This window comes from Brachycentrus maculatus, unplaced genomic scaffold, assembly GCF_059751285.1.
Source record: "Brachycentrus maculatus isolate JH-2025_06_01 unplaced genomic scaffold, ASM5975128v1 h1tg000180l, whole genome shotgun sequence".
Lineage (NCBI taxonomy): Eukaryota > Metazoa > Arthropoda > Insecta > Trichoptera > Brachycentridae > Brachycentrus > Brachycentrus maculatus.
Genome location: NW_028280931.1, coordinates 660,405 through 684,815, shown reverse-complemented (window position 1 = coordinate 684,815; position 24,411 = coordinate 660,405). Strand labels below are relative to the sequence as shown.

At 31.7% G+C, this 24,411-nt stretch overlaps 1 protein-coding gene across 1 annotated transcript in view; it reads right to left on the bottom strand.

The window, feature by feature from the left end:
• Positions 1 to 11,895: 11,895 nt before the first annotated feature.
• The window catches only part of LOC148307969 (uncharacterized), a 416,767-nt gene continuing 404,251 nt past the window's right edge, over positions 11,896 to 24,411 (bottom strand). The window contains exons 11-12 of the mRNA XM_088262474.1: positions 22,069 to 23,273; positions 11,896 to 13,336 (exon numbers count right to left, since the gene is read on the bottom strand). Coding sequence (XP_088118600.1) covers positions 12,688 to 13,336; positions 22,069 to 23,273 — 1,854 coding nt within the window. The 3' untranslated portion in view covers positions 11,896 to 12,687. The remainder of the gene's footprint in view (positions 13,337 to 22,068; positions 23,274 to 24,411) is intronic.

The following is a 24,411-nucleotide window of genomic DNA, read 5'->3' as shown; positions in this document are numbered from 1 at the left end:
GGCAAAAGTTGAAGCGAGTTTCCGAGTTAAAGTTCGTTCAGTGGCTAAAGTTTGGGTCGAGTCTAACTACTTCTTCTTCTTCTTCTGCAATTATCTTCGTCCCGTCTGTGCGAGTAGTGATATCTTGGGACGGATTCAGAAATCAGTCTTTTATTTTGAGTGTCTTTGTGACTTGTTTAAGAGACTAGCTGAGCCGGATAACCCTTTGCTACTGTTGGATTAGACTATGTATTTGGTGAGTGTAAGAGGTGAATGTAAAAGTATTTATATATATATATATATATATATATATATATATATATATATATATATATATATATATATATATATATATACACATATATATATATATATATATATATATATATATATATATATATATATATATATATATATATATATATATATATATATATATATATATATATATTTATATATATATATATATACAATATATATATATATATATATTTAAACCCTTATCCGCACCCCAATAGTGCATAGGGCACCGCATTATATAAACACAGTGTTATCTTGATCACGGAAAGGTGATAAGCCTTCCGCTTGAGGTACCAGTCCAGAGTAATATTGAATGAATATTAGAGTGAAAAAAATCACTTATATTTATTTGACTCCCCTGGGAATGGAACCCGGGACCTTTTAACTGAATATCATCCCGATTTTTCGAAGGGGTGGGCAAAGAAAATAGACCACCACACCCATCTGTCTCTGCCAGCAATCTTCAGCCCTCCACATTCATGCATCTTCTCATACATATCCGCCGATTATTCCGACTCCTGACCTGACCACTTTTAAGTATTTGCAATACTTGATGATACCAAGTTTTCCTCGGTCCAACCAACCATATTCGCCCTATAAATTTGTTGTACTACTCTTTCTCCACTCATTCGATTGACTTGTCCAAACCATCTCAGCCTTATTTTCTTTCCACATATCGCTTTTCGAAAATCTATCGATAAAATGTTCAGCAGCACATTCGCGTTAGAAAACGCATTTCGACTGTATTCAGTCTTTCTTCTTTCATCCTATGAAGAGATAATGTTACTTACGATATAAAACTGTTTCCGTGTAAGTTTTTGTAACCCTTGGCATATTTTTGTGCGATAATTTACAAAAAAGTGAAACACAAAGTAAAAAACGTTTTTGCGAAGATTCTTTTCCGTGCATCTTTTTTTAAATAATTTAATACTCCTGGTTTATTTAAATATTTTAAAAAAATATTACGCCCGTGTAAACATTATTGAATTCCCATGGCCCACCATAGCGAGGAGGGCGGCAACCTGACAGCGAGTGTATCTCGAGTAAACTCATCCAAGGTGAGTAGGTCCATTAATGCTGCACCGTTTATGGGTAAAGTTTTGATGGCCAACTCTTGGGGGACACCAGGACTTTCTTCCCCCAAGCTCCTCTCCTCGCCCTTGTCTCTTATCTAAGCTCCGTCAACACCTCCTGGAATTAAATACACTATTAAATGTGTATAAATAATTCAAAAGTAACCACATCCGAAATGAGAGATTTAAAGAAAGAAAAAAACCGATTTCTATTCCAATTGAACGCCTACAGATACGATAGTGAGAAGAAAAGATACAATGATTTTCATCAAGGGTGGCCAATCTGCGGCCAGCGGAGCATTTTACACATTTTTTCATTATATTATATATATATATATATATATATATATATATATATATATATATATATATATATATATATATATATATATATATATATATATATATATATATATATATATATATATAATGAAAAAATGTGTAAAATGCTCCGCTGGCCGCAGATTGGCCACCCTTGATGAAAATCATTGTATCTTTTCTTCTCACTATCGTATCGTATATATATATATATATATATATATATATATATATATATATATATATATATATATATATATATATATATATATGTACATTTATAAATATTGTTGTATTTATTTCATGTTTGCTTTGAATAATAAAAGAAATTTTATTTTACGACCCGGTAGGAAATCTTATTCCTTAAATATGGCCCGGCTGCTGAAAACGTTGGCCACCTATGATTTACATTTTTGAAAAACATTCCATTTTTTTTATTTAATTTAAATTCAAAAATTATTTTTCAGTAACTATTTGACTAACATCCCTAGTGGAGATCAGTTATCGGCTCTTAATGCATATTTGTTCTGCAACCCCTAGTGCATGTTGGTTCTTTGGGTCGACCAAAATCGCATGTGATAAACATTTTGTGTAGCTTCAAGTGTGTGAATAATCCTACGGTGGTGACGGGTGTTATTGTTCGTTTAATTTAGTACATAAACCCTGATGATGACAAGGTTCTTGTCGAAACCGGTTGGATAAAGTGTACTAATAAAAAGTGGTTAAAACAAAGCTATTTTATTTTATAAAGTTAATAAAATGTGCCACAAAATATCTGCGAAAAACATTCAAGAAACAAAGTAAAAGCTTTAAATTTTAATAAAATTGAAAATATTATAATTTTTATTAATTTAGTGCCAACGTATATCATATTAATTAAAAAATACAATATTTTTTCATTTCTTTTGATAATAAATTGCTGTTTCCTGTGAAAAATATATTTTAGTACTTAAAAATGAAATTAACTAGAATGACTGGAAATATAATATTTATTTAATTAAGTAGTTAAACTTAAAAAGCTACTTGGAATATAAAATATTTACAATCAAAAGTTGCGCTCTAAACAACCTCAAGAGGAAACTTCAAAAGTTCTCTTGATTGCAGTAGTAAACTGAGAAATTGCAACATAATAAAAAAGACCCATGAAAACTAACAGGAGTTTGTTTTTAAGGTTCGTAATTAATAAACTCAATTGCTATAAAGTATTTTAACAGAGGAGAGTATTATAGCACGCAGCGCCGGACCTATTTAGGCTCACCGGCAAAAGCTCCCTGGCACTTGTTAACAAGGGAGGAAAGATATTTATTGATTTGGCGTTTAATTTGTAGAACTCCATTTTAATTTATGTATTAATTTTTAAATCAAACACAGATTTTTTGAGTCTACTAAGTTGCATTTCATTAATTAAAACAAAAAATAATATAATGACGATTTTTAGCCTAGTTATGGCATTTTCAAACAAACGTTTTCATTTGTTTGAAAATGCCATAACTAGGCGAAACAATTGTCAAAATATTAATTTTTTATGTGTTTTTGTTAATAAATGTTCTGTTAATGTTCTTCCTTTATAAAGACCTCTATTATGCATAGTTGTGAAGAACTATAATTGGAACTCATGATTTTATTTTTTGTATTCTGATGTTTCATATATTGTAACTGTTGTTCTTCCTTCCAATAAAAAAAATACAACTTAGTAGACTCAAAAAATCTGTGTTTGATTAAAAAATTAATACATAAAGAAAAGATGCATATGTTGAAATAATTTAATAATCTGTATGCTTACGCCTTTTTTCAATAAGTTACAAGGCACTTAATCCGGCGCCGAAAAAACGTCATGCTGTGATGTTTATTTGTTTAATGGTTATTGAAGCGTGTTTGCTATTTTTTTATTATTATAAATGTAGGAATGTAGTAATACGATATACGAGAGAAATAGAGAATCTTTTGTAAAGGCCATATCCATTTATCTTATTCAACACAACGCTACAGTTAAGAAAATTTGACACCCCCTCATAAAACAATTATTTTTATTGATAATATTCAAAGCATTTACTTTCTGGTTGGTCATTTTGACTTATTTTCCTTTTTTTAAATATGTTTTTAATGTTAATATATAACCATTTACCACGATTTTAGTCTACTAGTTTCGACACGTACCAGTATCTTCGTCAGGACAATCAATACACTAGCATGCACACAATTCTACTTGTCACTACTTTAGCAAGATTCACACACCTACAACTTTATATGTATTTAACTTAAATCTTCCAAATTTGTGTAGTATGGTTGTCATCATGGGTAGAATGGTGAATATTACAGTTGGATAAAATGATCACTTTAACCAGCATTCAATAGATTTTAATCCCTGTAAATACGCAGACCTCTCTATTCTTCTTCATCTATGTTGAGATGTCAATATTAATAACCCCTAACTGGTGTAACTCAGATTTATGAACAAGGATTTGGACAGAAAATATTGTAGATTATAATTGTAATGTTTAGCTATCTTTAACATGAGAATAATTAATTTTGTATATTCAGAGTATTGTTAACTTTGTGGTATGGTAATATAACACTCTCCTTACCATTCATCGTTCACTTTGTGTAACAACACTTTAATAAACACTAATTCGTGACTACTGATTTGGGAATAATCATTCCATAAATAATTTTATTTTAATGACCTGATGATGGAATAATTATTCCGAAACCAGTAGTCACGAATTAGTGTTTATCAAAAAAGTATTACACAAAGTGAACGATGAATGATAAGGAGAGTGTAATAAGAATAATTGATTTTATAACCCACAAAACTTTCATTGTCTTAATTTTTTTAACAAATCTGCATTTCTGAACTTAAAAATTCTCCGTTTATTAAGATACTTATAAAATATGGTTGAAAACTGCTAAGTACGTATTTCAAAATAAAAATTACAAGACGTTTTCTCTCAAAAGCTGTCTGTTAGGGCACGTTCCTTGATAAAAGAATTTGTCGGAAGCATAAATGATTTTACATTAATAATATAGATTTGACATTATTCTTATCGATGATCTAGGACCAAAGAGGAGAATAAATATAAAATGTTTCCATTGGATCAAAGGAAAACAGTCGTTTATCTCGTGCCAAGTGAAGTACACTTTTTGATAATGTTTTCCCTTAAGATTCCACAGTAAATCCCATCCGCGAGATGGAGATAAGACACGTTGGGCCTTCACGTTTTACGTGACCCAAACATTTAACTTTTCTCAATTAAGTATGGTCGTTTAACTTGTTTTATGGTCGTCCTACGTACATAATGCCCATTGTTTCCGGCCATTTGTGGTGCCAACAGGGGACAATATAATAATATCAATACATTTTAGTGTCTTGAATATAGTCTGAAGCTTAATCCTTGCATTAGTTCTACGCTATAATCTTCATAATTTCTATTATATTAATATAATAGAAACGGAATCCGAAAATGATTTAACAAATCGTAGTGATACAGAAAAAGTGACCAAGCGCATTTTTTACAAAAAAACTGATCATTGACTATTTGATATCTTACTAATATTGCCCTGAAAAAAAGTCCCAAAAGATTTTATACTTGGAAGTATATAATATTTTGACTTGTTAAAAATTACTTATTGCATTGATGTTTATTTTGTTGCCAAGCAAAAGTGACTTAAATGGCCCTCCTGAACATTTTACGTTTTGTTAGTTGGTCACTTTCCCCTGTACGACTACGAAATATAAGTATAAATTTTAAATATTCTTGGTATATTTTTAGACAGACATCAGCGTTCTTCCTTATTTAATAGTTAAATCTCCATCGGCGTAACTCAGGGCCAGTTTGTGATGAGTATACATGCCAATTATTTTTTAAATCTTCTTCTTCTTCTTTTTAAAGATCCTGAGGATCTGTTTGTGCCTCCGCCTATCGCTCTTGGAATGTTGATTGCCAGCTATATCTCCACCTTTTTAAAGGTCTGCCTGGGGGTCTACGTCCTTCAAGGTTTCCTTGAAGGGAGTTACGTGGAAGTCTGTCTTCTGACATTTGGTTTACATGCCCATTCCAGTATCGCCTTCGTTGTCGTCTCCACCTCACGATATCTTCCGTCTTACACATGCTCCGGTTATCAATGTTAAGAATAAAATTTTTCCAATCATGTACATATATCATTTGACCATTAAATATATAATATAAAAAGAAATAGCCGTAAATACCAATAGTACTTTAATTAAATTTGGATAAATATTAAGTAATGTGGCATTTATTGTTAAAATTATATTAAATAAATTTTAAAGTGCTCTTAAGGTTATTTCTCACAAAAAGGACTATTTAAATTATCCAATAAATAGATAAATATTTATTAGATTTATTTGATATCTTAGTATATATAAAGAAGTATATGGTATTAAGATGAGAATATAGATAATTATGAATTATCAAGGCCTACAACCTATTATCTACATAGTTTAAATGATCCACTTTATACATTACCATTAATTACTTAAACCATATCCGCTCCCTAAGTGGAGCGTATGGAGTCCACAAACTGTCTCCAGGCTTTTCTGTCGGCTGCCAACTCCCTTGCATCCTCCCAAGTCAGGTCAGCGTCCCGAAGTTCTGACGAGACCTGCCGACGAATTATCAGCAGTGGTCGTCCTGGGCGGCGCGGACCTGATGCCTTGTAAAAGAGATACTTTACCATACGACAATTATTCTGAATTATGGTTCTTAGGCGATATCTTTATTTCAAATTAGTGAGTCAGTAAGCAAGCAGAAGCTAGCATTGATGCATGTGAGAATACTATCCGCATACAAAATATTCTATGTAAAACTTGTAAAACTGTTTGCATTCTAAGTAGCTATAACATACTTATATTTCATCCAATATCCTTCACTCGTTCAGAACCGTAAGTATGGAAATCTTTCTAACGGCAGTGATACTCATTTCACGTTATGCAGTTCGTATAATAGGGGCCCGCGAGCGTAGTACCGCGCCTTGGGACGATGTTCGTTGTCAGAACGCAACGCAAAAATGTAAATGACTTTCTGCAATTTACGACATTATCATACCGTTAAGGTAAGATTGCAACCATTGTTTCCGCGGGAGGTTCTCGTGTGGAGAGTTAATATCTCGGTAACATTCAACATTCCCAGACGGGCGCGCAATAAGTACATGTCGTATATCAGAGCAATAACTTACCCCGGATATTAATGGACTTTACATTTTTGTGAAATGCTACTTTCTTCAAATATTTTATCATCATTTCTATTATATTGTTAACAAAATCTCTTTTAAAATTATTATAATTGTATTTTTACCATCTCAGGAAGTTTAAAAAAAAAATCCATGTTTTCAATATTGGGTCAAATTCTAATTCGATTTATTGCATTGATTGTAAAAATACGAAGAATTTCGAAAAACAAATGTAAAAAGTAAGTTTTTTTGCAGATTTAAATTTATACCAGTGATTCTCAACATAATTTACAAATTCAACAAAATCGGCTTAAATTGTAGTTGAAAATATAAAGTAAGTGTATAAAAATACGATGAATTTCGTCAAAAATATAAAAAAATATATTGTTTTCGCATATTAATATATCATCTTGTCCAGAGATGCTTAGCAATATTTAAATGTGATATGATGTCAACTTTTTCTATCGGAAACCTGTATAAAAACTCTCGAAGGTGTATGTTGTAAATAAATATTAATTTAATTAGAATGAAAAGAAATATATGCAATTTTGATGAATATCATAAATTTGAAGATTTTCCCTTAAAATATTAAAATTGCCCGGTAGAGCTTGCGCCTTATGTTAAGAAACACTACTTAATGCTGATGGGATACACTAAAGTAACATTTATCTTATTGAAAATAAATGAACTAGAATAGGCTTTAGAATTACCTCCTTATATCACAAAAAAATATATAAATCTCCAACACTACCACAGGAAAACGACACACGAAAATGAGAGTTTTTAATTTTCAGATTTTGTAAATAAAAATGAAAAATATTTTGCTCAAGAAACCCAACTTGGTTTGAAAATATTTTCTAAACAAGGCGGAATGTTTTTTTGGTAGGCTACATATTAAAAAGGAAAAGTCTTTAAAATCAGAAAAATCCTGAAATTTCATGGTCATTCTTATACACTGGCATGTAGAGCTTTCAATCAAGGTAAGCAGTACGAAAAAGCGTATAAAATTAAATGAAAATGAAAAAAAAAACTTATCACGGATGACTTCATTCACTCAGTTTTTTAATTTTAATAATGCGTGTTTTGTTGTTGAATGAAAACATCTAAAATACGTTATTTTTTTTATTAAATAATTTAAAATCGCCCATTTCGTTTTCAATATTTTCCGCGACTAGCGTTTATATTGCTAAACGGAAGGTAGACTGTGGGACGCTCTGAACTTTTCTTCTTCTTTGCGGGATCTATGTGATGATTGGTTTGATTATTTCATGATCAGTCCACCCGTCTCTATCCTTCGCTTGTCTCATTTACTCGGCGTAACAAATGATTTGGTCCATGTAGTTTAAACGGGGTCGTTCTTTGTAGTTTTAGTCTTCGCAGATGCCTTCCGCAATCGTAAAAGCGGGCTTTGGTGTCTTATATTATATTATGCACTATCCATATTCATTTGGTTTAGTGTTGTATTACTTTTTTTAGTAAGTATCTAGATTCCCTAGCCCTGCTTAATATCTCGTTGTTCCCTACACGTTCCGACTAGTGAATTCCCAATATGCGCTTGTAGCACCACATACCAAACGCCTTCGGCCGACTTCGTTCTGCTTGCCTGATAATCCTTTTTATTTCATATAAAAAAGATGGATGATTCGTCTTAATTTTAGACACCTATAACACATAAAAATAAAGGGCTAATACTTTTTAATTTTCTTGATATATTATTAGTTGATTATTATTAGTAGTTTGAGCGTGACCAAGAAGTGTTTGCAATTTTCTGCAATTGTGTTAGGGCCTATATTATTTACATTCGTTTTGCGATAAAGGGGTAGAATTATGTCATTTACAAAAGTGTTTTAATACCTGACTCGTATCGCGTGTTGGTCGCATACTGCTATCACGATTTCCTCATGTTCTCGAGAATGCTCATTTTGTAGTTAAAATCATAAACCGGCCTTAGGGGAGGAAATATAGTTCATACATGAGAAATTCATTCGTGGGGGAGGGTTACATTAAACTTTTATTTATTTTAACATTTTTAAAAATTAAAAATATATTTTTTTTTCTCAATATTTTATTATTATAGAAATGGTATTGTTCTTATGAAAAATTGAACGAAGTCTAAACTATAAAAATATTTTAATATTGTTTAAATACAAACAGGTTTACCTGAAAAAAAGAGATATTGTAGTATGTATAAGTGTTATTTCAATTTTAGAAAAAAAATGTGTGTTTGTCAATCATGGGTCAAGAATGGTGTACGTGTGTAAAATTATGCCAGCATCAGGTCAAAGGCCCCATAAATACTCAGAATTTCATATTCTTCTTCATCATTGTTGAGGTGTCAAAAATTGTAAATAACTGCTAAGTGGAGAAACCCAGATTTGTGAAAAAGTATTCGTTAAATTTTAATATTGAAATCATTGAGTTACTTCATTAATAAATAATGCCAAATCAATAAATAATAATAAAAATATGCATTTCTTTTATGATCTTCTTCGCATTGGTCAAGGAACTGATTTTTACTATTGACACACTTAGTCTACGGGTAATTGATCCTCAAAATATTTATCTTAACTAACTAACCCTCACCTGCTTCTTCACAGGAGTAGGCAGAGAGAATAGAAAGCCACACCAATCTGTCTTTTTATTTCCATTTCAAAAACCAACTTGCGATGGTCAGGGAAATCTTGTATGTTTTATGTAAATTATTTTTTTATTTCAGAAATGTGTTAAAATGTACTTAGTAGATAAATAAACTTTTATATTATTTCATGCCAAGCTCGAACAAACTTTAAGATGAGAATTAAACACAAATAAAACCCATGAAACTCGATACAATTTAGCGCTTAAGAGTTTCAAATAAGATATTCAAATAGTGAAATGTTATCCAATAATGGATCCTCAAACAAGACATTGATTTGGGTTGAAGGTTTCACTCCCGCGGGAGGAAGATGGAAAGGTATTTCGAGGAATCGATCTTTTATCATTATTTTCCTAAGATTTTTCTTTGTCTTCACGATTGAGTGGCGGAGGTATATGTATATTAGGGAATTTATTATTAAATATTGGAATGATTCCAATAAACGTCAAATTTGATGGAAAAATGGAATTTCTTATGTTATATTTACGATCATTCTTATTTGAAAAAAAATAAAATATAAAGTAGGGAGAGAACGGGATCTTAAGTAATACGAGTCCAAGGCATCAAATCGGCTCCACACCTACCAAAGTAACCATCTTTGTAGATTTAACAACGTTTTAAATCCCCAGTCTTTGTATTTTTTTCTTAAAAGTGATGTAATGATTTCTATGTTAGTGATTATTTCTTATAGGGCCATGGAAATTTAATTAACAAATATATCGTTGGTCTAAAGCATTGTCCGCCTCCGCAGTGCATGTCCGCCTCCGTAGTGTAATGGTCAGCATGCTCGCCTACCGTTCTGGAGGTCCCGGGTTCGATTCCCAGGGGGATTTAATAAATATAAGTGATTTTTTCACTCTAATATTTATTCAATATTACACTGGACTGGTACCTGAAGTGGAGGGCTGATCACCTTTCCTTTATGTGTAATCGATCGAGATAACACTGCGTTTATATGAAGCAGTGCCCTATGCACCATTGGGGTGGGGTAAGGGATTTATTATTATTATTAAAGCAAGGGTGGCCAACCCGCGGCCCACAGGCCCGCGGTCATGTATGACATTTTTTTTTTTAATTTTAAATATAGGGTCCTTCAAAATATATTTAAAATCATATTTAAAAAAAACCAATCAAGATTCTGTAATTACATGAAATGCATATATTCTGGTGAAAAGAAACTCAAATCTCGCACTGAGTGGTCATTGATAGATTGGTTTTATTTAAAATAAAATTGGTTATATTGCTTGATTTATGTGTCCTAATTAATAACTTTAATTGTTAAAATTTATAAAAATGTTTATTTATATTCAGATACATTATTTGTTGGTTCAATGTGTGTTTCCTTCTCACATCTGGTTGTAGGCATGTTTTTTTTCAAAATCACCCTGATTGTACTTTCTGATTACTTCTGCATTCAGATTATTTTAAATACTTACATAAAAATCAAAATTCGTTGGAATTTAAAAAAAAAATATATATCTGCCTGTTTGCGGCCCTTAGGAAAATTTTAGGTCATTGATGCGGCCCGGGTGCAATTTGGGTTAGGACCAGGCCTGGTCTTAAGTAATGAGAGTCATATTTTTAAAAATATTAGGAGCTCTAAATGCTTCTTTTTCTTCTTCTTCTAACCCTTATCCGCACCCAATGGTGCATAGGGTATTGCATCGTAGCGATGCAGTGTTATCTTGATCGTTACTTACATGAAGGCAAGGTGAACTCCTGCACTTCAAGTTAACTGTAACGCTTAAATGCTTACTATTTACTTATAGTAATTTAAATGTAAACTGTATCTTTACTTACAGTAATATAATATACTAGTCGTAAATCCATATTTATGGGTTCAAAATTTCGGTCGAAGAACCATGAAACGTCTCTTTAATAATCTTCAATAACTCCAAATCCGGGTACATGAGTTTATTTGTGCTTCAAAATAAGTGTTGTTTCATGATAAATAGAATTTAAAATCGGAATTAAAAATATATATATTTAAAAAACACAACGTCAAAATTTGAAATGTTAAATATTCTGCACCGTTTTTTTTATGTTATCATTTCATGAATGATTTCCGTATTATTATTTATAAGTATTTTCAAAAATATATTAATTATACTTTACTGAAATGAAATTATCCTCAAAAGAAGAATTCGAAGGATTCTGATAAATAAATAAAAATATTATTGATGGCTAAATTATAATTTTACTTAAATAAAAATAAACTTTTCTTCAGTTTTCAGCTTGTAAATTAATAGTGTTTGGTTATGAAAATGGCAAATAAAACACTTAGTATGATTAATTATTTTTTATGTTTATTAATACTGAAATTAAAATATCCAAGATTTGTCTCGGGTAACGAATGCACAAAAAATCGAATAATAATCAATTTTATATTACACTGAAGATTACTGATATTTTTGATACTATACAATTTTAATAAAATATCACTGAAATAAACTTGTGAAAGATGGTGTAAATAAACAATTGTAAAATTAGTAGAAAATAATATTAAAATATAAATTGTTTTTCAATAATTTAATATATGATCTAGAAAAACATGAATCGGTTATGATAAAAAAAATCTAGATGCAGGGGAAATTCTTACACGTATGATTGTATAACTTTATAATATATTCGTATAGTTTATGTACAATAGTAGATAGTAATAGAACGTAATAAAATTTAAATTTGGATATTTTTTCATTTTACATTAACAAAAAAATTAACGTGTAAAATAAAATATTTTTAAAAAATCGGATAAAATTGTTTTAAAATTGTCTTATACGTGTTATTATCTATTCACAACATTTTAAGAGTCTTAAAATTGTATAATCGTTAAAAGTAGTTAATTACAAAAATGTACATTTCATTTAAAATATTGCTAAGACAGGTTTCACTTAACGGATTCATATCGACATTATTATTTCTGTACAAAAAGTCTAAAAATTATCATACACAAATATTGCCTTTAATCCCAGGAATCACACGCGGGAGCGTCTATTAAAATAATGACCATTTTTCTTAATCAACTAAAACAATTTAAGTTATTGCTATTTTACATACAAAAATCAGTCGATTTTTTAAATTACAAATGGAGTGAAAACCGCGCACTGACGAATGAAACGATGCCTTAAGAACGCGTAAAATAACAGTACGGCATTCGTCACGCTAAACTGTGGTTTCCACCATCTCGAGTTCTTGTCAACAAAAGCTGTCTTTCCCTTCTATGTACATGTCTTCGGTAGATGGGACGTATACTCCTTTGGAACTGCCGTATCTAGATCCCGTATTATTGTGATGGCTCCCGTACCTTCCTAGCGTCCCCCCGTATCTCGGATCCGACGCGTCCTTCATGTACCTCTCATCCGAATGGGGATCGTATCTGTTGTCTGCGATGTTGTACCTAGCGTCGTTGAGGCCGTATCTCTCAGCTGTTGAATACTTTGATCCCATGCTGTACTTGTCTATTGTCGCGTACTTCTGCGTAGTGGTGTAATTAGGCTCGTTAGCCACGTAAGTGTCCGGAGTCGGGATGGGGTAGCGTCCGATGCCAGTTCCGTTAGAATGCATGTGATTGACGTGCAGGTGGTTGTTCGCGCTCGAGTTGGCTTCCATCTGCGCTTTGATCTTCTTCTTCTCCCTGTGCTTGTGCTGACAGAAGCGGATGCACATTGTGAATATGATCGGTATAATGAGAAGACAGAAGGCGCCGGCGCCTATGAGGATGTAGAGGAACGGAATGCCGAATTGGAAGGCGCAGTTCGAGTCTTCTTCGTCATAACCGGATGGGCAGTGGTTGACTCCGTCACACCAAAGGGTAGCCGATATACAAGCGTTGAGCTCTGGGCATCTGGAATAAATAAATGATATATTAATTTGATGGACAAGAAATATTGAAATGGTCAATTCATATAAATACAGTAAAATATCGAAAGAGTTTTGGGAGTTTTTCAAAGAAATATTTATTGAAATTGTACGTTTTATTTTATTTAATTGGATACATTAATAAATCAGTTCAATTAAGTCATATGCACAAAAAGTGATCACATAAAAAATATTGATGCTGGCCAAATTATAAGATACATTTTATTCAATTAGTTAACACAAACATTAAAAAAAATTACAAATATATAATAAAATATTACTGAGTTTTGGGAGACTTTATGAATATTTGCAAATATTTGTATAAATTGCATGTTTGATTTTATTTAGTCAGGTAATATAACAAATCTGTAAAAGTATTTAACCTAATTACACAACGAGCACTTGTACTGGCCCAATTATAAAATATATTTTTTTCTTCAATTTATTGGCACATACATACATTAAAAAGGACTAGGGGAGGGATGGAAGAGAAGAAAGGGGGAAAGATTAAAGCTTACGTAAAATATTAAATGAAAAAAATAATTTTAATTAAATGATTTGGCAGTCACTTTGTGGTAACATTTATACATTAAAATCAAAATTTTACTTATTTAATGTCACTTTTTCTTATAGTATAATGTGAATCGTGTTTCGATGCATATGGCATTTAATTATCAATTAGCAATTAGCATCAATTACCATAATAAGATGTTTGATAATGATGTTCAATGGATCGAAACGCGTGTCATAACAGATTTGAAGAAATATAAGTAATTACCAAGTAAAATTTTAATTAAAAATATACTTTTTTGGTCAAGATAAATCACATCATTCACCGTATTTACGTTTCATATATTCAATCTATCCGGCTCAATGTTTATTAGTTTTTAACAAATAATTGAACAATACATTGAAGATATATATTATTTTTAAGAAAAGTCAACGGAAAAAATACAATATTAAGTTTTGAAGTATCTGAGCGCTAATAATAACGATAGCCTCCGTAGTGTAATGGTCAGCACGCTCGGCTACCGTTCTGGAGGTCCCGGGTTCGATTCCCAGGGGGCGTCAAATAAATATAAGTGATTTTTTCACTCTAATAGTTCCTGAAGCGGAGGGCTGATCACCTTTCCTCCGTGTTAACGATCAAGATAACACTGTGTTTATATAATGCAGTGCCCTATGCACCATTGGGGTGCGGATAAGGGTTTGAATAAAATAATAACGATTAGAACATATCAAAGTCTCAATATTCATCGTTAAACAATTCTTAAGAACTGTTCTTATTCTTATGAACTTAAGAATTTGTAAAAAATTTTCGTTCTAATATACTCGGAATAAACATGAAAGGATTTTTTTAGGTAATTCAATTTAATGTTTCTCGCGTCGCAGTAAATTAAAGAAGAATTTACTGGCGTTTTCTTATTTCATCGGAATAATCAAAATGTCTTAATCCATTTAACCTTATCTTGCCGAAGTAATGTTATAAGGTCGTTTTACGGTTGGTATAATAAATGGAATTAAAACCATGATGAAAATTCTGTAAGTAAAAATAAACCTCAATGTGTTTTCGCTTCCCTTTCTACGCGGGGTAAAAGGTCCCGATAAAAACCTTCAAAAATAGGATAAACCTTACTTTATGTAATTACATTAGACGCGGGAAATATAAGGGACGAACGAAATAAAGGTAGAAATTTCAATTTAAGTTACACGATCTTAATACATGTTGTATCTTTTTCCGCTATAGAGACGAGAGAAGAAAATAATCTTCTCAAGAAAATGTTTTCCCAGCAAAATTGTAATCAAATCTCCCGACACAAAAATAATTAAGAATAATATTCAATTAGTAAATTTCGGGCTTTAATTTATTTTGTGTCATATACAGGATAAAATTAAAGTAAAAAAAAATCTTTCATCAAGTTGAAACAAATATTTTAATATTTTCTTTAGTCCTGGATCACCTTGCTTAATGTCATTGGATATAATTTAATAATTTAGACTGTTTTATGAAAACTTTTTGTTAAAAATATGACAATGGCTAATCGTAATTTTGACTCACGTTCCTTTGTTTCTTCATTTTCTTCTTACTCTCATTTGCACCCGATGGTGCATAAGGTACTGCATAAATTTATGAAATATTTAATTGATATTTAATTATATGAAGAAACGATGATCAGTCTCACCCTGCAGGTCCAGGGTAATATCATATAAATCCCCTTACTTTCCCCTCTCCTTATTTATAGAACAATTTTATATTTTAGTTATTATACAGACCTGAATGATGTCTATAATAAAACTCAAGTGGCAAAAATAACGATAGCCTCCGTAGTGTAATGGTCAGCACGCTCGGCTACCGTTCTGGAGGTCCCGGGTTCGATTCCCAGGGGGGGTCAAATAAATATAAGTGATTTTTTCACTCTAATATTTATTTAATATTACCCTGGACTGATACCTTAAGCGGAGGGCTGATCACCTTACCTTCGTGTGTTAACGATCAAGATAACACTGCGTTTATGTAATGCTGTGCGCTACGCACCATTGAGGTGCGGATAAAGGTTTGAATGAATGAACGAATTCTTTTAAAAATAAATTCAGTCATTATTCAGATGTTTTATTTAAGGGTGTTTGTATCGCGAAGTTTCTGAAAGATTCTTGTAGGGTGAGTCGAATTGTCACGTGGGCGTAGTGTAGGGGTGTGAGGTAGAAATAAACTCATCAACTTAATGGCCCGTCGCGACATTTTTCACCGTCGCGAAGTGAAAATTCGTTTTTTTTTCTCGTGAGCCACCCATTTTTAGCTCTAATTGTGATCGGCCTTTTTCGCGTAGTTCCCGCCCCGGGCGTATCGTTTTTATTCGAGAGTACAAGCGGGAAGGAAATAGAGGAAGGAGGTTTGTAAAAATACATAAAGGACTTCCTGCACGCTCGCAGCCGTCAATTGGGATAATTTCTGTGACTTTTTACCTGGCTGTGTATTTTTAAAGGATATAAAATATTGTTTTGTTTTTTACTCAAATATTATCTCCTGATGCAGGGAGTTTTAAACTTTTGTCGGCCGTGGAACCCTTAAAGCGTAATTTTTGCTTCATATATATATATATATATATATATATATATATATATATATATATATATATATATATATATATATATATATATATATATATATATATATATATATATATATATATATATATATATATATATATATATATATATATATATATATATATATATATATATTCATAGATATGTATGAAACGAACCAGGGACTTTTAGCATGGTAGACAAATGCGCTAACTGTAACACTATGTAGGTGGACAAAATATGATATATTTTCTAAGCGATTTGTATCCAAAAAAATAAATAAATAACAATAATATGTTTCCAAATAAAGACTTGAAGATTGGCGTTCTATCATACTTTTTACCTCTACAAGATATAAGTTGAATGGTAGCTTGTTAGTTAGTGTCAACGAATACAAAATTAATGTATTTTTTTTTCATCAAAGATAATAAAATGAATATATATAATACAAATGAATAGTGACAGTTTTTACGGATGACTGAAGATTGCACTCAAAAATATTATATTTAAAAAAACCAAGAAGCTATTCTTATATTTAATTTTATCGATAGATGGCGGTAATGAACCGTTATAATACTTCGACTTTGGGTCTTTGAGAATCTCACTAAAATCGAATCAGGCTCCAATTTTTTTTAAAAACACAAATGATTTTTCCCGCCAATTTCACATACCCCCGGAGTGAAAAGAAAAACACGTCGCCATTTATCATCTGCGGAATGCAAAACAGTCTGTGCAATATCGATAATTTTAATCCGCTTTTTGTAATCTCCCACTTTTGCGGGAGTCGGCGGGTAAATGAAAAATAAATAACACGTTCCTTGGTTCAAGCGCGCGCCATTTTTATGGCTCGCAGATTAAGCTGTAGAGTATTGGCGGGAAAAGAGAATTGGCGATCGTGTTCGAGTTGAATCGGCGGGAAAAACATACTGTTCGAAATATTTATGTTCTTTATAACATTACACTGTATTATTAAGGGAGGTACCTAATTATAATTTTAACAAGAGAAAAACAGATGTTGACACACGTAGCATAAAAATATGCCAGCTTTTTAACCGTAAGAGTGCTGAAAATCGATATATCGACTTGATTTACTTTGCATAAAGCGGAGCCGATAAAACGACGACGATATGATTTTTTTAAGAACTTGAGTAGTGTGGTTATCAATTAAGGGTAGAATGTTGCACGTGTGTAAAGTGATCGCTTACAAGCCTTTGCCAGGTCATAAGCCCTGTAAATACCCAGACTTCCAAATTCTTCTTTATCTTTGTATGTTGAGATGTCAAAATTTAAAAATAACCCGTAAGTGGAGAAAACCAGATTTGTGAAATATATGGACACACTCAAAGTGTTCTGAACTAAATGAAGAACGAAAAGAGTCTAAGAAAGAATTTAAGAAAAATGTTTTGTATACTGTAAGAAGATGTAAATATATTATACATATGATGTAAACTAACCCATTGCAACACAAAATGGCGAATCACCGGTTTTTTCATTGAAGTGATTTTTTTAACATTGAAACTGAATGACAAAAACTTTCACAACTCTAAACTGAACTTACTCTTCCAAAACTACCTGGGGATGAGTCATACTGATTAATTTGTAGCTCACAAGTTGTCGTTTGGAGTGAACGTATTCGCTGCGCAACGCTCAATAAAAGCAACATTTAGGAGTTTTTTCCCGTTTTTTTAATCACATTTTTTATATCACATTTTCATGTATTGTACGGAGTGCGTGGAAGTTTTTGGTATCGCAAGAGTAATTAACTATAGCCTAACCGATGAGTATTTCAATGTTTTAGAATTAGTACATAAACCCTGAGGATGACAATTTACAAAGTATCTGCGAAAAACATTCAAGACATAATGATCTAGCTTACGAACAACACATATATGGTATATCCTTTCATATTTCACCATTTTTATTTTGTGTGTAATCTAGTCTTAATGTTGTTGTAAAAAAAATGTGTCAAATTTAAATAGTGTATTTTATCAACAAATTGTGTTTTCTTTATTAGTGGTACAACGGGTTAAGTGTAAAAAATAGTTTGTATTAAATGTGATATAAGCTTTTTTTAATAAATGTTTTACTTAGTAAATACCACTATTTCTTAAAATCTACTGTGTCAATTTTCAAACACCGTAATGATGCGGAATGCATCGAAACACGTGTCACAGTAGATTTTAAGAAATAGTGGTATTTACTAAGTAAAACATTAATTAAAAATGGATAGATTTTACCACAAAGTGACTGCCGAATCAATTAATGATAATATAAGCTAACTTAAGAATTAAAAAAAAAACATACATCGCTCACTCCTTTCAAGAACGTCATAAATCAAAAATCGTCAATTTTCAGTTGTGCATGTTTTTGTAATACCCAGAAAATGTACTATATCCCAGAAAAAGTGGCATATTTTTAACTTAATATTTACCCGCTACAGGGAAAAAAATGTTGTTTTTGCATTTTGAAGAAAAGGTATTGTTTAATTATTTTTTTAAATATATTAAATATTTTTCAAATGGACAAAAAACCTTCATGTTTTACCTAAAAAGATGTGTTGCACTATAAAAACTTCTATAAGTGGCTTGATATTTAATTTTAATACATTGTGTTATATTTTTAAACATTAAAAACGATCTCCTGAAAAATCATGTTTTTTGATTTATGACGTTCTTGAAAGGAGTGAGCGACATATGAATGTGATGGATGGTCCACCCATATGTAGTATATTTGATCAGAATTCTAGTAATTCATTGCAACAAAATGATACTTTAAGTGCAAAAACATACATATGTTTGAGTGCAATCGTTCTTACTACATTATATTACTGATATTAAATCGGATATCTTATCGGAAGTAGGTCAAGAAGAGGAAAGAAAAATGAGAAATTAATTGGTCGGGGATATCGGAAGGTCTCTGGGAAATAAAATTTGATTGGTTCTAGAAAACAGGAAATAAAATCTCTTGCGATCTTAGACTTACATGAAGAGTTTGAAATGAAATTAAAAACGTTTGATCCGATTTTTCATTTTAGGATTTTATTCAACTTGAATCGAATAAAATTAATCTTATATACACAAAATAGCAATTTATTTTAATCTATAATAATTAATCACTTTTTAGAATAAACATCAGTATATTTTATTTTTCATCCTCCTCTTTTTGAACCGTTTTAATGTTGAGAGTTTTTTTTTTAAATCAAAGTTTTACTTGGTATATACCACCATTTCTTAAAATCTATAACGACACGTGTTTTTATGCATTCTGCGTCATATTAAAATACCGAAACAGCGTTGGATTGAGCATCTGAGGTTGCATACCGGTACTTGTAATAACCGGTACTTGTGACTTGAATTTTTCTATTTCTACCCTCCATTGAAGAAAAAAGTGCTGTTATAGTAGTTTACGTTGGTCATTTTACAAATTAAAATTTCTTAAATTTTAAAGCCCTTGAGTTGATTTCCACGAAACTGGCGCTATATATGTTGTCCATTATTGTAATTATCAATATTATTATAGTCCGCCTCCATAGTGTAGTGGTTACCGCATTTGTCTATCATGTTGGAGGTATCGGGTTCGATTTCCAGAGGACTTAAAATACATATGCTCACATAATTTTGAGTGTGTACAAGTAGATACTTGTTCACAAATCTGGGTTTTCTCTATATTTACATACTGGGAAACGCCTGAAAACATGATTTAATTTTATTTTATGTATAGCTTGTAACAAGACCAGTTATTATATTATTCACAATATTTTGAGTGTGTCCCAATACTTGTTCACATATCTGGACATAAACATTCTTCTTTATCTATATTTAGATATCAAAAATGGTAAATTAAAAATGTGTTTTTTTTTACTTTAATATTTATTAAATATTACCCTTAACTGGTAGCCGAAGCGTTAGGTTGATCACCTTGCCATTATATAATTAACGATTAAATCAATATCGCATGAATTTGATGCAGTGCTCTATGCACCATTGGGTGCGAATGAGGATAATAAGAAGTTATAGTCCAGTCGCTATGCAACGTAAAACATGATTAATTCGAAATATTTGAATATATTAGCTCTCAACACATTTCTGTATCCGTTTTTAAAACTTTAGGTACCTACCCGCATATATGGTTTGTGAGAAAAAAAAATTGTTAACAACTTTTTAATAGCATTTAACAAAAACAGTTCGTCTCGCTTTGTACGAAAAGGGATAGCGATTGACAAAACTTCGAAAAATATTTTTTTTATAAATATGTCTATAAAAATATTTCATTGAAGACGTAAGATATAGCAAAGCTCTCGTCTTCATGTTTATGGATCTACGTGCATACCCACTATAGCCATTTGCCTTTTAACACGCATGTCAATTTGCCGATACTGTGTGCCAACAAAAATATTTATTTTAAAGGCAATGAAATATTTTTCAGCCTCGTTATTTTATAACGGAACGTTTCAATAAATACTGATTTTCATTCGAGAAACTGATACACAAAAATGGCGTTGTATCTTTATGGGGCATGATTTGATGTAATAAAAATAGATAAACATCTAGATACATACATTTTGAGTTAGAGATCTACGCATTGTTAAAAATAAAGAATATGAAACTTATTTTTCTTATCTACCAAGTATTTTATTATGGAAATCTTATCAACAATAGATGTAAAATCGTTGGCTGGTTTTAGTAATCACTTTATACGCTTCGTAACATTAATTTTTTTTATTAATTGATTCGGCAGTCACTTTGTGATAAAATGTATCCATTTTTAAGTTTTACAGAGTTAATACCACTATTTATTAAAATCTATTATGATACATGTTTCGTTGCATTCCGTATTATTTTCAAATACGGTAATTTCAATAATTTTTCTTCATTTAAGTCATCATTTTCGTACCGTGCTTGAAAATAGTGCAGAATGTATCCGAAACACGCGTCACAATAAATTGAAAGAAAAAGTGGTATTTACTGAGTAAAACTTGAGTTAAAAATTCACAATTTTACCTATGATTGAAACTACACAAAGTTGTTTTTATGCTTCAATTGAAAAGATTTAATGCATTTAACTTCGTCGGTGACATCAATGGCCAACAAAATAAATTTTTAATTAGAATACTAATAAAAAAAAGTAGAATTTGATGCTGAAAAACAAAATGACTATTTATTTTGTATATTAAAAGGATATTTTGTCCGCCTCCGTAGTGTAATTGTCAGCACGCTCGGCTACCGTTCTGAAGGTCGCGGGTTCGATTCCCAAGGGGGGTAAAATAAATATCAGTGATTTTTTCACTGTCATATTTATTCAACATTACCCTGGACTGGTACCTGAAGCGGAGGGCTGATCACCTTTCCTTCATGTGTAAACGATCAAGATAACACTGCATTTATATGACGCAGTGCCCTATGCACCATTGGGGTGCGGATAAGGGTTTTATTATTATTATTATATTAAAACGATTGATAACTTTGTTGTAATAAAACAATTTAAGTTTAATTTTAATGACCTGATGATGGAATGATTTTCAGAAACGGTAGTCACAAATTAGTGCTTAAAAAGGGGTATTACACAAAGTAAACAATGGATGGTAAGGAGAGTGTTTCATAAATTATTGTTCTTATATATTTTTTAAATTACCTGTAGGGACAATCTTGTAAGACATTCGGCATGGAAGCAATAGAAGACGAGATGTAGGAAGAACTGGAACCGCCTGGAGCTTGTCTCTTGGACACCTCCATCCACTTGACCGTGTACTTCCCCGCTTCTCTTTGTACAAACTCCACGACGAAACTTCTCGAGTTCGGTTCCAAAATTAACTCCGAGTCGGACTGATCTCCCTTCAACTTCCAGCCCTTGGAAAACAATTCCACCGTTTGGAGTTCGAAGTTAGCCTTGTCGTACCCGATACTGGGCATCGGGCAGATTTCTTTAGGGGAGTATGTCTCGAGGGCGTAGTAAACGAGGATGCGATTGGAAGTCGGGCACACGGAGGCCGAAATTTGATTGACTTCGAATCCTTTGATTTTCATGTAAATGTAGTTCATGTTAGAGTCGACGGGCTCAATCAGCCAAGGTTGGTGGGTGCAACTTTCAACAGCAAGATCGTCAGACCGTACACTTTCCGATACTATATTTGTGTCCAATATCTCTGATAGGGGTGAATCATCGTATTGGGAGTTTTTCAAAGATATTTCACCACTGGAGCCTTTAAGTCTCTTTTCGCCCCACGATGGAGCGCATACACTTTCATCGGCTGAATTAACGGGTAGGAATTGATATTCTCCTTCAAATCCAAAATCATTGAAATCTTCCGTTATGTTCATCATCGTAATGGTTAAATTCACTTCTACAACTGATGCTGTAAGGGTTTGGATGAAAGTAGGCTCGGTCATGTTGGTGCATATGCAATCGCGAGGTAAGGCGATTCCTGGCCAAGGGAATTCGGTGATTTTTAGTTCAGCAAAACCATGTAATAACGGGTAATTTCCTTGATACCTCATATATGATCGATCACACTTCCATCTTCCCGTTCTAGTATCTTTGTACGAATAACATTCTTTGTTTCCAAAAACTGTTTTGGTAAATGTTAACTTGATTCTTTCTCCTATTCCGGCTTCGAATCTGAGGATGCAGCTCATGTTTTGTGACCCGCCTCTGCCGTAGAAGAAAATGCTTTTCGGTGACTGGAACCTTCCAGACGTTTGGCCACCAGGAGTGGACTTGAAAACCCTGTCACATAGACTCTGCGACCCGCGTATTGCTTGCCCTTGTTGACTGATATCGACAAACTCGTACCGAATAACGAAGAGTATAGGATAAAGAGCCGATCCTTGCCGAAGAACCTGTGAAAGAGATAAAAAGCATATGATTATCATTACCATTAAAAAATTATATAAAAAAATCTTAATCTATTTTTAAAGAATGTTTAATAAATAAATAAAAAAGAGTTGAATATATTTTTTTATAAAATTTACAAGTTCCAATTTATTATCATTATGTGAAACTACTGCGTGCAAATAGCTTATATAGTAAATGACAAAAAAATTATAGATACTTAATTCCATATTTTATCCGAAATCGACATTATTCCAAAACTATTTTTATTATGTAATGTATCTATTTAAAAAGAAACATTCATAAAAACTTTTTCAATAATTTCAGTTTATTTAACTGAAATACTTCAAAAATAATTTTAGAATTGATTTCATTACACTTAAGCACCTACATTGAAAAATTAAAGAGAAATCAGTTTACGAAGATCTTGTAGCACCTAAAGTTTATACTTAAAGTAGTATAGCCAACAATCTTGACATTAATTTTCCTAAAGTAGGGAACAGCTTAATGATGTAGAAACCATATAGCCGAACTGGTACAGCGTGGGTACATCTAGCCAATATTCTGCGGCTTCCATTAGCCTGATCATCTATCAAGCAGCATCACCAGTGACAGATGGGGGACTGTGTAATATTCCTACCCTTATCAAAAATTCACTTTCTTAGTGAATTATTAAGTAACTCAGCCCAAGCTCCACCAGGAGAGAATGACCTGAAGCGGTTAACTGAAATTTTCATAAGACATTAACGTGTGAAAGTACATTTGTATTCTGGGAACCGATATGTTCCGTGAAACTATCCAAAGAACGGCGTATTTTCGACTTGGCGAAACCTTTTGCGCGGAATATCTGACTCGATGCTTTAATAATAGACTAAGTATTGATTGAGGAACTACATACATATAAGGTTATACTATTAAATAAAGTATGATCGATATATTTAAATAATATAAATATCATAACCAAATAATATTATGATGCTACTCTAATATTTGATTTCCTTTGAAATGTCTTGAATTGACTTGAATATTAATTAGTTTAGATAGGTATTACATTAAAAATACAACTTATTTCAATCACAACTGAATATACCTCATATATTTCATATGTCTTATCCTTATAATTAACGTAAAATTAGAATTCCACTA